This window comes from Babylonia areolata, chromosome 22 (assembly GCF_041734735.1).
Source record: "Babylonia areolata isolate BAREFJ2019XMU chromosome 22, ASM4173473v1, whole genome shotgun sequence".
Classification (NCBI taxonomy): domain Eukaryota; kingdom Metazoa; phylum Mollusca; class Gastropoda; order Neogastropoda; family Buccinidae; genus Babylonia; species Babylonia areolata.
The window spans coordinates 31,432,717-31,450,416 of NC_134897.1; the positions used below are offsets into that span (position 1 = coordinate 31,432,717).

Genomic DNA, 17,700 nt, shown 5'->3' on the forward strand with positions numbered 1-17,700 from the left:
ACTGGTATCTTCAGTATACTAGCCAAACAGGGGGTATACAAACTCCCTTGCTCACAAGCACAGGCAGCTTCAGCTGCACCATACAAACCCAAAACACTCAATAAATTTAAGTCTCTGTTCATATATGTAAAGAATACTCCAGTACACTCCCTTAGAGACTTGAGGGAAGGAAGACGGGTTGATTCATAAAAAATTGTTACAAGCTTTACTGGCCATACCCTCGTTACCATTTTCACCTGCCAACCCCCTCACCATCGGGCATCTCCATGTGGCTTGGATCTACCCTTTTGGTTTTCCTGATCACATACACAGACAAGATACGCTTCCGCCCAGCCCCCACTTTTTGCTTTCCTGTTCACTTGTTTGTTGTTTTCCTGTGTGTATTTGTGGAGATTTAGCTTGCCAGGCAGGGGTCTATTTTCTTTTTCTTTTTTAATAATTATAATAAAATGTTCACTATGGTCACCATTCCCTTGTAAAGTATCCGACACCAGTCAGTTGTAACTTTTGATATCGCTTCATTGTCCGTGTTAAGAGCTTTTATTCAGTTCCTCAATGGTAATGATGCTTAAGCAACAGTTAAAACTGGTTTTGTAAGTATCTTGTATCGCTAGATTGTATCAGTATTTTCATGTTTTTTGAAAAGCATTTTACTGTGGATCCTGGCCAAATGTATCCGTTTCCAAAAACTGCAGAATCTTGAAAGGATACTTGAATTGCAGCATTCTCAAATGTTGAAAAGACCTCCAAAGATGCTTTATGGTTAAAATCTGATGTAATGCTATTGTATCCCCAGTATTAGTCTGATGGTGGCTGTGTTTCAAACAGTACAACTAACCAAGGAATTTTTGGACTACTCGTTTTAGTTGAGATCCATCCAACTACCAGCCAATCTGGATTTAGATCCATCCTTCAAGCCAACCTGGATAAACCTATTCATTAGTCATATCTGTCATTGTTTATCATCTGCCTACATATAAAAAAAAAATATGCTCACCTGAAAACGAAAAATGATCACACATTCAACACAATAGAAACAGGATAACTTTAATGAGGGGAATTTTTTTTATTTATTTGACTTCCCAAAGCAAACAAATTGAAATGCAAACCTTATAACATCAATGAGAGAACACATTACATAGCAAAACAAAATACTATTCGAATGGAATTCAAAGAAAATATGGTTTCACTTGGAACAGTTGCAGTACTGACACCTTAGGTGATTTGATGTATGATGGAAACGATAGCAATGTAATTTTTTAAGAGTGGACAGCATGTGCACTCCTCCTATGTAAACCCTCCAGTTTTGTTGACAGGTAAAGAACTGGTAGAGATTGGATATGAAGCTGTAATCATGACTCGTTATTTCTTAATGATAAGGTGTATTTCATGATAAAATACCTACAAAATGGCAAACATAACATTGAAAAAAGTGATTAACACATACTGGTATTATATTTCTCATTTTCAATGTCCTAAGATTAAAATCGAAATGTAATTAACTGCACTGAAACAGTATCTGAAGATAAGGACGTGCAAACTTCAGCCCTGTGATGACAGCAACAACATGACAGGGGATAAATCTTTTGACATCAGTACGCTATATTGATGAAATTAAAGATTGGGGTTTACAAAAATTGCCAAAAGCAAAACACTGGAACAATAATACCAGGAAAAAAAAATCCAAGAATGACCAATCTTCAACAATAACCAAATTCATGTGTTATATCTTCTTTTCTTTTTTTTTGAAGGATGAATCAGTTTGTGCAACAAAAAGAAAAAGGGAATGGGAAGAGTAATAAGTTTGTACATATATCACGTGATGCATAACAGTAACTGCAAATGAATTACTGCTACAGCTAATGATAAAAAACAGGGATGATATGAGGTACTATTGCTTTTTGATACCTGGTAGTTCTTGTGTTGCAGAATGGAATATTACAATAACACATGTGATCTTGTGAACAAATCTGCTGAAAGCGTTTTCAAATTATAAACCAAGTCATGTTTGAAACATATTCATATAACATTTTGGAACAAATCATAATGTGGGCTTGAATTTTCTCCTGAAACCTTCAATATCTTTGACGATCTGCAAAATCATAATCAAAATGGATGATAATATCATGTGTAGGCATTGCACTTCCTCTTCCTGATTACATGGGAGTTCAAGTTAGTTTTTTCTGTTTTCTGACAGTTAACTCACTTCAGCACTTTTGTCTATAATGGGCATGTTGATGTTTAACTGACCTCAGTGAGTGATATGAACAGTTTAAAGATGTAAAGAAAACGTAACCTTGAAAGCCAACCATTTTTGCTTTTGGTAAAAACTTATTTTCCTGTCCTGTTTCATTAACCGATTGATTATTCATTTGCACCTGTCCTCATGAAATTGCTTAACAGGTTATTGTTTCTTGGAACAATACAGCCTTTATTTGACATATAATAAATAATGTGCTCATTATACAACATTTACACCCTTTTGTCACTCCATGAAACATTTACCTTTTTACCACTCAGATATTTACATCCTTTTCCCACTCCACTGAATATCTTAAGACACAAATTGAAATATGAGTGTAACATAAAATGCACAACAAAGATGTAGCAAAGCAATACATATACAAGAAATACTTTTCATTTTTTGAATTCACACTCCACATATCTCCAATCTCATTGAAAAATGATACACAAATAATCTTTCCTCAGTCCCATGTAAAAACAACAAAAAAACCAAAAAAAAACCCCTCTCATCACAAGCACACATTCCTTGAGGGAAAAAATTGCCAACCAAAAGCCTGAAAGCACTACACTGGGTAAACATATCTTTAAAAATGAATCAAATTTCTGCAAGCAAAAACATAGCTGCCATTTAGCAGGAGGTGTCTGGCATTTTGCATACATGAAAAACCTAACCTGTTGCAAGGGTAACCTCAAAGTAATGGGAAATAACCACACTTCAATTAGATTTCACATTTCAATAATATTTGAAATTAAGTTTCTTTAAACATGAATGTGTGCAACAGTTTACTCACACTTTTCAGTGTTTTACTTTTTACACAATTCACTTTTACTTGAGTCGATAGACCACAGGAGGCTGTCCAATTTATGTTGATGATTGAATCAACAGTTTACCCAATGCTTTCTCTGAATGAAACTTTAGAAGCATTACATTCCAAGAGACGGCAGACTTACTGTCCAATGCCAAATATGTCGATGGGCTCTGTGTACACAGTGTAATGGGCTGAATCTTGTCACTGAAGACCAAGAGGGATGCTGTCCTGTTGGTATGGAGCCATGATCACAAGAAATCGTTTCACGCTTCCAGGTTCACACTGTGATCACACTTCTGCAACCCTGGCGTCTTTATCAACAGCAATGGAAAATCATGATTACCATGGTCATAATATCCCAGATAACATTACCTGAAAACATACTCTCAGTATTTCTCCCTTTATTATTGATTTAGTTGAAAAAAAAAGAAGAATAACTGAGCAAAGTTAAAACTGACAAAGATGTAGGATCATAATGTACAAGATCAACCAGAGATCTGAATACTGAGCATCCATTGTGAAACTAAAATGAATTTGTAAGAGCACAATACATTTTTTTTTTTCCGTAAGTAAATTTTCAGTTTGAATCAACAAAAAATGTTCATGGGTTAAAAAAGAAAAAGAAAAACACCATAAGAAAAAACGCACAACAAAAAACTTCCAGTCATTCTCTTCCGTTAAGCTTTGCCTCCATCTATTTTCAGTCTGAATGATTCTCATCTTATGAAAAAGAAACTCCAAATTGAACAAAATATGCAACTTTGGATGATATAACAAAACAAAACTAAACAAAAATATACTGGATCACCACTACCAAAATGAATGAAATTATCAGAAGACATCCAGATTATGAAAAGCAGAACTAAAGCATGTTCTGTTTCAGAATTGACAAGCTAATAATTGTGTTAATTAACTGAACTGTAATAACCATATACATCTTGACACAAAAATGATAATACTTGCACACACTGTTACATAATTATACAAACAACTGAAATCAATATGGTTGTCGCGTGCAACTTTTCAAACTAAAGTTATGGCCAGCTCTCTCACGCTCTCTCACCTTTATCCAAACAAAATCCTGGAATAAACAGATACAAAACATTTACTCCAAATACTTTAACAAAAAATCACAGACACGATTACAATACTTAATTAGACACCACAAAGAAAAGAAGTCTGTTCGTTTTCCTCTTCCACATGAGGAAACACCCACAATTTTCCTTTCGTCACCCTCTTCTGTGACAGTTTGTCTTTTTCCCAGTAATAGCTTAGGTGGGGGGGGGGGGGATAGAAACTGGCACCACACAGTTCGTAGTTCTGGAAGGTGGACTCTGGTGTTGCGCTTGGGGAAACACGTCCACCAGCGGACGCTCGAGCTCCCCAGGCGGAAGACGGCCACTCAAACAGCGGGGGATGAAGTTGAGTCTCCACACAGGAAGAATGGAGTTCCCTAGACAAAAACCTAGAATCTGCGGCTAAGTTCTAGTGAATTATCCACGATTTTGGTAGGATTCGCCGCCGCCCACCATCTCGGGGCGGAAGGGGAATCACAATAGCACTACGTTACATGATGGACTGACTCATTCACTCCCCTCAAATCCTATCATGGTTTACTGGCAAAGCAATCTGAACAAACTGAATGGTTTTTCAGTCTTTCTACGAAATATTAATTCCCGAAGTAGTTTACAAATCCACGGAAAATAATCTCACAAACAAATGTAGGCTAGACTTTACTTCACTGTTTCCACATTCAGAACTGGGAGAAATAGTAATTCTAGCACATTAAACAGAATACATGAGGTAATTTGAAACTAATACGGTGAAAGTAATACCGAATTAGAGAATAAGCACTCAAGCAAAAAAACCACGTGTCAGTTTCAAGCAAACTGGTAACGTTCCAGACTAGGAAAATAACTCTACGACGAAAATGAGAGATTAAGAACATGTACGTCAGACAGTAAAAAATTCAGGTAACACATGAACAAAAGCGACTAATAATACAGGTACGTATATTTTCGGACGGCTGTACAACAAATACTACAAACTGTAAGATCATTTTATCAATGCAACGACTAAGATAAATGAATGAATACCTCAACGGTTTCTGATCTCCGGCCAAAATACCGGCTGAGCGTCTCTCTCCATAGGGACCCTACACTTGACCTGGCCGAGTGTCCTGCTCCACTGACTAATGGTGCTGGTTTTCCAAAAGGAGAAAACTTTCTATAACTCACAAATTAGAAATATGCACGTCATGTTTTCTAGTGCAACACGTGCATTCCATACACTTCCTTGGCTACATGGAGCACGCGGAAGAGCTACAAGGAGAGGGGTCAACCAAAAGTGGCAGCGTTCACACACATGCACGCACAACCCTCCTTGTCCGTGACAATGGTCATAGACACACAGGCTATTACATGTTGATAATCCCAAACGTTTTTTATAATCACATTAAGAGAAGTTGAATCACACAGACTCACATATTTAGTATACACATATATTTAGCAGTCTCAATAAAATGAGGCTTTTCCCAATGTTATTTTCAAACAAAAGGCTTTTACATATCTCATTCAGACTGTGGTACATTTCTGATAGTCCTTGGCCTAAATTATGTCGGCTTGCAACAACAAAAAAAAGAAAAGAAAGTACAACGTGGATGACAATGAACAAAATCTGTTCAGTGTGGATCATGTACCAATAGCTCACTGCATGAAAGTGGGCTCACAGACCACAATATTCAATGTAAAGGGCTATGAATTTGGGGTGAGTGCTGTCTCTGGCACTGCATTATACAATGCACTGAACAAACAATGCATAACAAAGTACACTATTCCAATTAATTGCAGATTATGTTTGGACTGTGAGACAATCAAGGACCATGCATGTATGAGGAAACCATCTTTCAAACAGTCAAATGTGTAACATTCATTTGTGCAGACATTTTATGAAACCACTAAGCTCCATTGACACAAGGCAAGACTGTACCTTTTTTATTTATTTTTTATTTACAGATTTCAAAATCTCTTTTCTAACATATGTCTCTTTATTAGTCTATGTCCTCTGCCCAATAGGTGGTCTTTAGTGAAAGATTCCAGATGTTTTTTAAGTTATTTAAATGTTCTTGAATCAAACAACTAATACTATCCAAATTCTCTCCACTGGTTTCCTCCTCACCCTTCCATTGGGGATTTGATAACTAAATTATCCCTGCTTCAACAAATTTTCACCAGAAATTTCTCCTTTGTCATAAAATCACTTTTTGTGTCTGTGTTTTTTTGTTTTTTTTAATTCCATCATCACTGCCTTTATGTTTTCCTAGTCTACTTCCCTGTGCTATTCCAAAAACCTTACTTTACAATCAGTCAGAAGTTTTTGGGACAAGACTGCTTTGACGATGATGCAGTGAGATTAATGTAAACACTGGTACTGCCACCAGGTGGCTACTGAGCCATACTGCGTCATTTGATTGGATGGCTTTCCTTCACATGTATCTTTTATGTCCAAGATTACCAATATTTTCTGTTTTGCTTAACAACTCTGCAGTCAGTCATATGGGAAACTTGTTATGTTGGTTATACAACTAACTGATCACCAGATGTATAAAGAGAAGCAGTGTTCTGGAAAACAAAAGTTAATTTGATCACTCAGTGTTCATTTGTAAATCAAGACAAAAATAAAACTGACCAAGTTCTGTAGGAAAATACCATATATATTTTATACACAAACACAATCTTTCACCTTTTTAACATAAAGGCACGGACACTCAAAAAGCAAATACACCAAGCGCTAACAGGAAAAACCGTCTGCAAGACAAAACAGTTTCAGAGATACCATGATCATAATGACAACAAACACCTGAATATTATAACCTTGCGCCCACAAGAACAAGCTTTGCACCAACCACACTGACCTGTCACATAAAGGGATGAGTGGAGGGAAAAGAGACATGTCAAACTGAGTCAGTCAATACTGTGAATATTATGGAAATGAAAAAAAAGGTGAGAGTATCACCCCCTTGGCATGAACATAAATCGCCCCCTTGGCATGAACATAAATCAATCACAAACAAAATAAATAATGCATCTCAATTGTGCCATCTCACCAGATTGTTTTGACTTTTCAACAATCATACATCTATTTTTTTTCTAAAAGAACAAAAATGAATGCCACGCCACAAGCCTATTCCAATGGCAAGTTTGGCTACAGATGAAAAGGGACTGGGTTTTACTCCATGAACTGTGTAAAATGAATGACAAAGACAGTACTGGAATACATAAGACTGAGAGTCTGTGAAAATTATTTCAGCTATAACCTGCTGAAAAACAAGCTTTTTATTTGCTCCACACAGACAGAAATGAAACATTCATGTATTTATGTATTTAATTGTAGGATAAAGCTGGGTTTGCATGATAAAAACCGGAATTAAAAAAGATTCCATCGATTAACCGGCATTAATGTGAGAAGATGTGACGTTTGCTGGGTGGTTGGAACAACAGTCAGGCTTATGCTGATCTGTTCATTTCTTTAGGCACCTGCACACATATAATATGGCAAACACACACACACACACATGTGCAAGCACACACACCCACACACAGTATTATTACCAAGATTTTACCTTTTTAATTAATCTATTTTTTCTAAAAACACTATTGCACCAGTTTCTAATAAGCAGGCATGTGAACACATACAGTGAATCCCCAACCATCCTTTGCAAATGGTGATTATCAATGCATTGTGATGTTCAACTGAATGTTCAGGCTAAAATAAATGGATTGATAAAAATCCCACAAGGAGTTTCTGAAATGAGATTACTGAAAATTGGGAGATAACATCATCAAGCATGTACACATACTTACAGAAAACACATTCACAGGAAATTCTCTAAGAAATAACATGCATTCATACACATACATACATACACTCACACATACACACTTATGCATCCACACCCAAACACACACACACACACGCACACACATTTTTTGGGAACAAGGTTTTTAGATTGACTGCTTTGTTAAGGTGGAAAGCTATGTGTTTAAATTTCCCAAGGCAAAATGAAATAAATATTTCACACTGTTGTCTTTAAAGTAAAGAAAAATGAAATAGCTTACCATTAGAAGAAAGATCTGAACCTTTCTGTTACTTGGCTCGACCATTCATCTCAAAGACCGTGTAATCTTCATCTTCATCCTCTCCTTGGCCCAGTGGTTCCATTTCTAAGTCACCACGAGTTGTAATCACTCCATACTTTCGGGACTTATTCCGTCTCCGCCGCAATCTGCACACAACACATGTAGATTGGGATATATTATTCATACCTAATTTGATATTTATAGATTTTGTTCTAGTCAATTTAAACAGTTCTGGGATAGGTTGTAGTTGAGAATATTACCATTGTATAAATATACTTCAGATGCAACACAAACACGCAGACATGTATGTGTATGCAGTTTTGCATGACACACATGTCCAGACATAAAAAAAAATTGTATATTGTACACAAATGTCAATATATGCAAATTAAAAAAAAACAACAACAACCCAAAACAACCTGCATGAATATGATAAGGCAAAACATAAACATCTGTGAGCATTGGCAAACACAGTGGAATAAATGGCTGAGGGGAGGGGGTGTGTGAAATGAGACTGAGGACAAGGGAGAGGTGGGCATATGGGAGGAACACTGAATAAGCAATGCAGAACAGATCAATACCAGGCATAAAATATGGAACAGATTGTGGGCATTTTTTTTTTTTCCCCCCATTTTAAAGCATCAGAGTTTATTACAGAAAGAGGAAATTTGTTGCAAGCTGTTGCATAGACTTGAAAAAAGATTATCCCTAACATAAAAATGTTATGGACATTCATGGACTATAAAAAAATATTTTAAAAATCACACAAAAAAGTTTGGACACACAGATGAAATGTAGTGTTGTGGACATCATGTGCAAGAAACTTAATCCTCTCAGTGAATGAATTTAAGCAACTGTCATCAAACCATCAATGGGAAAAATTCACCAAAAACAACAACTACAAGAAAAACAACAACAAACAAACAAAACAACAAACATGTAACTCAACTAAAAATTTTTGCAATAATATATCTTTGCAAATACAAATTGTGGCATACGCAGTATGTGGCTTGACAAAAAACAAACAAACCACACACACAAATTTGAGTCAGACTGTTGAGTTTGCACAGCTGAACAACAGGTTACACATTTTACTTTTTAAATTTTTTAAAATTGTTTTTCTCAGTTGAACTATAACTGCGAAAGCCATGTCGAGCACAGAGCTGATGTGTGCCACAGCTGTGGCCAATACAGGACTATCGCACAGTCATACATGATACAGGCAACAGCTGTCTCCCATATGCCTGTTCACACCAACACAGTATCACTCTCAGATCTTGTCTTTTCTCCAGCTCTACGAACATATTTGCAATCAAGACAGTAGACACACTTCTCTTTGGTTAGTGTGAAAGAGTGAGAGAGAGAGAGAGAGAGAGAGAGAGAGAGAGAGAGAGGGGAGAGAGAGAGAGAGAGAGAGAGAGAGACAGACAGACAAACAGACAGACAGACAGACAGAGACAGAGAGAGCAAGTGAGCGAAACAAAAGAAAGTTTCATTCTGACTGCACGTCTGTTTTGATTAGATTATTGCAATTTAACTTTAAGTCATTGTGGAGTGATGGCCTTGAGGTAACGCGTCTGCCCAGGAAGTAAAAGAATCTGAGTGCCCTGGTTCGAATCACAGCTCAGTCGCTAATATCTTCTCCCCCTTCTCTAGACTCTGAGTGGTGGACTGGACACTAGTCATTCGGATGAGACGATAAATCGAGGTCCCATGTGCAGCATGCACTTAGCACATATAAAAGAATTCATGGCAACAAATAGGTTGTACCTGTCAAAATTCAGTAGAATAATTCACTTTAATAGGAAAAACAAATAAAACTGTACCCAGGAAAAAAATTTTTTAATGGGTGGCGATCTCAGTGTAGCGACACGCTCTCTCTGGGGAGAGCAGCCTGAATTTCACAGAGGAATCTGTTGTGACAAATAACTTAATAAGAGACATACATACATACAAATATACATATATATGTGTGTGTGTGAGTGTGTGTGTGTGTGTGTGTGTGTGTGTGTGTGTGTGTGTGTGTGTGCGTGCATGCATGTCTGTGTGTGTGCATGTGTGTAGCAAAATAGGTGGCACAGACAGAAATCATTAGAAAAATTGACAATATCCAGTCTGTGAATGTAAACAGATTAAATAGAATCTGAGACACACACACACACACACACAAAGAAAAAAAGAGCTTCCTTCCCCGCCTTTCCATTCTTCATAAATATTTCATTTTTTCCAATACACGATCACCTAAGAGAATAGGCACAGAGAGACAGAGAGAGAGAGAGAGAGAGTGGAAGGGGAAGGACTGTAAACATAAGTGTAAAAAGAGGAGACGGGAAGAGTGGAGACAGTGGGACTGTTCTCTGAGAGACACAGAGAGAGAGAGAGAGAGAGAGAGAGAGAGAGAGAGAGAGAGAAAAGCAATGCACAATGACAAAGTAGATAACCTGATAAGAACCAAATATATATATATATATATATATATATATATATGTGTGTGTGTGTGTGTGTGTGTGTGTGTGTGTAAATATATATATCCAGCTTTGACTGTTGAGTGATACATTAAGATTGTCAATAATTCAAAATTGTTGTGTAGAGACTGACAATCCTATGAACTACATAAAAGGAGAGGTCTGTGGGAGAAGGAGGTTGGGTGGGCATCAGAGAGGTGGGGGGACAAGGGAGGGCATTATGTGATGCAAGGTTCCAAGCAACTGTCATACACAAATGGAGACTGGGATGCAGCCACAGGCAGGCGCTGAATCACTGAAATGCCATGGGAAGACTGGCTGAGAGAGGCTGGGAAACCAGAGGGATAATGTCTTTGACCTTTCCTGTAATTTGCTGGGCTCTGGCAAATATACACTGATGGTCTAGTGGGGCGACAACTAAAACCGCCATTGTAATTTGTACCGAGCCACAATCACATGTACTGTGTCAGTCTGAACAAATTTTATGCCTCATGTTTCAGTGGGGGAGGAGGTATGAGATAGTACTAGTATGGGGTGGTGTGGGGAAGCCTGCGGATAAGGTGTGCGTGCGTGTGTATAAGAAAATGACCTTTTTTCTTTCTTACTCCTTTTATAAAAAAAGTTTGGTTCTTCTTGTCTTATTTCCTCTTGCTTGTGTTTGTACACTTGGTAAGTTGACAGTTCATTTTCATCTGACTGAAATGTACTGAATCTTGTATTATATCATTAATAATCTTTTCACATGACTACAACACACTAGTTTTATAAACTGTTCAGTGTTTGCATTACATTTTCATCTGACCTAAAGTACTGAAGTTTGATCTATCAATTACAAGATCTTATTTGACAGATCAGCTTACACCATTAATTTTGTAATTTACACCAATGGCACAGAGACTGCGTACGTACGAGCGTGTGTGCATGTGCGCGCATATACTTCTATACTGTACTGTACTTTTTGTAGCAATCTCTCTCTCTCTCTCTCTCTCTATATATATATATATATATTACGCTTTTCTCTCTGTTCCATGAAGATATTTTCTTCGACACTGACTGAATAACTGATTTCCTACTGTTAGTAATAGTAGCAATAGTGTTACTAATACTATTAAGATGTCAGTTTTTTTTATACATAGTACAAATTTGAGTGTGGTAACTCACTGCCTGAGAAAGCAATTATTTCAGTTCCTGTCAATGTCATCAGAACTGTAAAGTAGACAGCAACTGGTTCTCTGCTCCAAGACAAAGCCTTCTTGTTATCTCTATTGATTTTGTATCGTATCAGAAAGGCAAAAAACTTCTGTCACTGTTAGGCTGTGATGTTCAGTGTAAGGGAGCGTTCTATTTCTAGTTTCCTCCATCGGAAGAGATGGAATCTTCGGACTAATGAAGCCTTTTAGTTTTATGCTTCATTGATTTTTGTGCAAACTGTGCACAAGCAACTGAAACAGCACACAAAGACTGTGACCAGACCTTTATGATTTATCTGAAAACTGAATGCCTCTTCCTTATGTATTCTATCAAATGAAATATAACAATTAACATGAAGAGAGAAAAGACGGGATTATATCTTCCACTATCCTTTCTGCATCATATTTATACATGCTGACAGGGGCACACTTGCACTCATATCATGCTCATGGACAAAACAAGTACAAGTATCTTTCACTGTGTATAAATTTGCGTGAGTGTTTGCATGCCTGTGTGTGATTAATTGCATTATATATGACTACATGATACAGCAGTCTTTCAGATTCTAATTTCTGTATGACTGTGCAGTCAAACAGTATTAATCAATGGCCGCATCAGCTTGACCTGCTAAATTCTGCCACCAAAAAAAACACACAAAAAAACACACAAAAAAAACTGCACCTCGCCAGATTAGTTAAAAAAAACTGTAATGCCACTGTCAACTAGTAAACAAGTTGAGGCTGTCTTTTGATGAGCTGAGCTGCTGTTTCCACCAGCACTTGGCAACAGACATTATATTTGATATTAACCATTTTCCACCAGCACTTGGCAACAGACATTATATTTGATATTAACCAGACATTTCTAGTTTTACTGTTTGTAAAGGGGTGTGATTCCCCCACGCCTGCCCTTGTCTCCTTTGTGGTACTGTGTAGGTGACCAGTACAGAGTTTCTAACATTAGTAACAATGTTATCAGAGTTCACTTTACCCATACAGAATTAGAAACTGATGTTACAGAGTTATCTTAGTGTTACAGATCCACAGACACAGTATATGACTCACACATATAGGAACAGGCTGTATGAAACCTTTAGAAGCTGCTGACAAATTCTATAGATCTACTATCGGTATCACACAAAAACATCCACACTGTGTGACTCACTCAGAGATTTGACTCTACAGTTTGTTACCATACACGGTCTGATACACAGAGATGCAGGTGTTGCACACATGTATTATTTTTTATACCAATCGGATACACGCGCAGATGCAGGTGTTGCACACATGTATTATTTTTATATCATACAGAGGCACACACACATTCTTCCTCTTGAAGATCATACACACAGACACACACATCCATGGACATTTGTACATACATGCACAAAGAAACAGTCCAATGGACACACACACACACACACACACACACACACAGAGCAATAACAACAACAACAAAAAACCCATAGATACATGAAATATAACCATGACATTCTCTTTCTTTCACACACACACAGGCACACACACAAACACAATGACGAGCATACATACATTAAAAACAAAGATTTGCTGCTTTTATGTGATTATCATTGTAGTTTTTTTTTCTTATTCTACTCATCTAAATCCCATGGTTTTTTTATCTCCTTTTATCTAACCTTTTAAATTCTTTATAAATTCCTCAGACAATCTTTAAACAAATAACACATACACACAGTTACTAACTTGCTAGAGTGCATTTCGCCCCAAGCCATCTAATATCACTTTTAATGCACCCACAAAATGTGTATTTTTGGTTTGCAAAAAGACATTTGCATTGTGACAGTAACAATTGTAAATTACATGTAGTTGTAGCATCACGGTCATAACAACAACAAGCTGTATGGATCCATATTCAATGTCATGGCTGGGCTACAGCAATGTTTGATGAGTTGTGGCAACAATGGGCAACAGCAATACTAATGAGTCATGGCAAAATGGGTTTTACAACAACAGGTAATGGCAATAGCTTGTCATGGCAATTACAGTATAATACACTAATACAGATTTCTCATCAATAAACTCGGCTAAGTTACTTGTTCACTGTGCCAGTCACACAGGAGCAGAGGGGAAGAAATGTGGATATTACCAGATTTTCAATTTCAGGGTCCTGGTTTCAATCATGGCAGTGTCTGGTGGGTAAAGAGTGGAGTTTTTTCTTACCTCCCAGGTCCTAAGATCTACACCATGAAACCCCTCCAAAATGTTGTGTATGCAGAAAATCGATTACACACACTGAAAAATCAGCAATATATTCACACTTATATCTGCATGCACCAACCATGACCACCTCATCAGGGAGCTGATGCAGGTTATGTAATACTAATATGACATAACGTCATAAGTCATCAGGAAGCTGATGAAGGTCATGTATTGTAATACTAAAAATCTTCACCATTGGTACCTGACACACTATGACACTCATATGACTTAAAATGAAGATTTTTTTCTTTACATATTTGGACACAAATATAAACTTTATGAGGTTCTGAAAGGTTGCTCTCTCTCCTCAGATTCAGAATGATCAATGGTGAAACACTGGCAATATAATTTCTGTTTATATCATATATCATATCAATATCATATTAATACCAAGGCATGTAGGCCTAATAAGGCCTTTTGTCCGCTTGAAGTGGGGAAGAAAAGGAGAGTTCCCACATATTATCATCTTCCAATATTCATAAACCACAAAATATCTAGATGAGTTTTGTATTTAAAATTCTGTTAGTGCCTGTCAAAGTAATTTTTAAAAGTATTCACTGTTCCTGTGGAAACAACATCTTGTGGCAAATTGTTCCAGACATTTGTTACTCTGTTAAAAAAAAAATTAAAAAATGCAAATCTGAAAGTTTTTACTGAAAGTTTTAACAGTTTGTAGGAATGGCCTCTTGTAACAGTGTTCTCATTCAATGTAAACAAAGAATGTATCGTTCTTCTGTCATATAAACCATGAGTCATTTTATACATCTCTATCACATCACCACACAGACTTAGACTTCTATACTCTATACTAGGTAACTGGAGTGCTTGCATTCTATTTTCATAGTCCATATCAGCAAAGCCAATAATTCTTTTTGTAAATCTTCTTTCAATACGGTCTATATGTTTCACTAAGCCCATATTCCAAACAGCATAACCATATTCCAAGACTGGCCTTACTAATGACTTAAATAATGGCACCATAATGTTCTAAGTTTTACACTGTATATTCCCAACTAACATTTCAGTCAATCTATTGGCCTGTTTTATGGTTTAATTTATATGAACATCAAAAGAGAGATCACAGTCAACAATGACCCCAAGATCTCTTGACTTGACTTGACTTGACTTGATCAACGATTGAGGCTTATTTGCCTGTTCGTTGTTCCTACGACTCCTCTTTCTCTGATGAAGTCTCCTGCAGCTCATCACCATCCATATAATACTTTAAATGTGGATTAATCTTTCCTACATGTAAAACTTTACATTTATTGCTATTAAACTTAATTTGCCATACTTATAACAGTCCAGTGTATTACTATTAACTTATCAATTGTAACTTGTAACTTCAATCTACCGATATCAGAATCTACTTCCTCATAGATCTTTGTATCATCTGCAAAAACTATAGAACTGGTCCTGTATCTACTTACCCAACGGCCTTGATAATGTAGAAGATGACAACGATACCTGTCACTCCAAGCAAAACAAATATCGCACGCCATAACATCTCACGGTTTTGCGACAAATTATCCAACAGTTTGGTCACTAAAGACTTGTTGTCTGCTTTGCAGTCTGTGTCGTTCTTGTCCGGTGTGGTACAGTTCTTTCCAAAGCTTTCTGACGCAGCATCTGGTTTCTTCACACTTGTAACATTCCCTTGCACTCCTTCAGTTCTTTCCCCGTTTACATTACCGTCTACTTTCGACACAGAAGCCACAGAGTTATCGACGGTGTTGTGTTCGTCAGACTTCGACTGGTCATCTGTCGCAGACGACACGATCAGAAAGAGCGTAAACACGACAAAACAGAATGTGAAGGCACGGTTGCTCTGACGTTCCATTGTGCATGCGAGCTGAGTATTAGAAGAAAACTGTATCATAAAAACACCATGCTTCGACTAACACTACTAAACAAGACGCAAACTGCTGGGTGTTGGCAGATAATTTGGCTGGATCCAGGATGTCACATCACATGCCCCACGTCAGTCTATGCGGAAGTCAAAACCAGTAGTCTCGGAGTAACTGGTGTTATCTCAGTTGTCTCGGCGTAGCCCTGTCCACAGTTGCAGAAAAACGCAAAACAACAATGTAACAGTCCTCACATGTAGAGAAGACAAAATCACGCCTCGTTTGCAGTCAATAGCGTCATATCGCCTAAGAAAAGACTTTTAACAGCTGGGATGTGAACCATGCCAATGCTATACATACATATATATATGTATATATAAAGTTATTCTTTTAATGAATGAGAGGGATAGAGTTGGAGAGTTTTCATTGCCAGCTCAGCCCAGTTAATTTAATAACTTACCCCTACTTTGGTTCAGACCTTACCACAAATCTAGCAAAAACGTCGACTCTGGTCTCCCTTGAATGATGCCAAAGAGAGACCTGGTACATTTTTCTATGCATGAATGCAACAAGGAAAAAGTATATCTGAATGTGTTGGTTCAAACAGGAATTTGGCAAAACATATTAGAATTGTGTCATCTTGTCATTGTATAACCAACTTGAAAACATAACTCCAGAAGGAAATCTATGACATTATTATTGTGGAAAAACAAAATAAAGCAAAACAAATCATTTCTTGCTGGGACATAGGATGGTGAGACTCGAGATTTCCAGTTGATGTCTGTATGAGTTTGGTGCCAGATATCCTCTCATACTGTCTGATTACCATGTCTTTCTGCTCTTCTTTGAACTGCCTCAGTTTTTTCATGTTTTCAGCAGTGTCAGTGTTCTGGATAGAGCAACACCATTCCTGGCATGTGCGAACCAGAGTGTTACATATATCAATAATAATGATATCATAATAATGATGATATATAATAATTATATTGTTATCATCACTGTTATTTCTTTCTCTTTTAAAAAAAAATACTGTTTTAAAGGTAATAGATAGGTATATGGGCTTTTCCCCCATCCAGTCCCTGATTTTGTAGCTTAATTTGTTCACTGTTCAGGGAGATGAAATTTCAAGAACTTTATCATGTTTCCCCTCTTTGTGATCCGGTTGTTGTGGCCATAGCAGCCCAGATCTTTTCTGACTTGGACACTGAGGTGTTTTACTGTTGATATCTGCCCCAGAGTGTGGTCTTTCAATGTATTGTTAAAGAAGCTGCCTAGTCTATTCTTTGATCTGGAGGGAGAAAGGGTTTACAATTTTGTGGGTGTGCTGCTGTACCCCATGTTAATTCCCAGTTTGATAAAGTGTTAGGATCAACCTGGAGGAGTTGACAGTCCCTCAGGTTCCCAGCAGTCTTGTCTTTGAGTGTACTTGATTTGGGGGGTCATTTATAAATATAAAAAAAACAAAGCCTAAAAAGTCATCCAATGAAGGTTATGATTAAAATAAAATGTTTGCTGTTACCTCAGGTTTGTTCTACAGATTTCAGTGCTTTCATTCATCACCTGTCAGGTCGAGTCTGGTCTACTTTGCTGTAGTATAGTGGGGGTCCAGGTTTTGGGGATATCTTTTCTTATTTATGTGTGTATGTGTGTGTGTCTGTGTGTGTTTGTGTGTGCATGTTTCTGTCTGTGTGCACACATACACATATATGCATTGAGGAATACACACACTGACAGACATCCATATCAACTGCCTCACCAAGATCAGTTAA

The 17,700-nt window shown here is 37.2% G+C and overlaps 1 protein-coding gene across 1 annotated transcript; it reads right to left on the reverse strand.

The window, feature by feature from the left end:
* Window positions 1-1,046: 1,046 nt before the first annotated feature.
* Window positions 1,047-16,085, reverse strand: LOC143297323 (uncharacterized). Its single transcript, XM_076609612.1, has 3 exons — window positions 15,515-16,085; window positions 8,171-8,337; window positions 1,047-7,588 (listed from the first exon to the last, which is right to left on the reverse strand). Exons 1-2 carry the CDS (start codon window positions 15,961-15,963, stop codon window positions 8,199-8,201), a joined length of 588 nt encoding a protein of 195 aa, XP_076465727.1. The 5' UTR covers window positions 15,964-16,085; the 3' UTR covers window positions 1,047-7,588; window positions 8,171-8,198.
* Window positions 16,086-17,700: the final 1,615 nt, after the last annotated feature.

Coding starts and splice junctions, on each gene's coding strand:
- LOC143297323 (XM_076609612.1), bottom strand. CDS start 15,963: ATGATACAGTTTTCTTCTAATACTCAGCTCGCATGCACAATGGAACGT. Junction 8,338..15,514: donor TACATTATCAAGGCCGTTGG/GTAAGTAGATAC, acceptor TGTTGTGTGCAG/ATTGCGGCGGAGACGGAATA.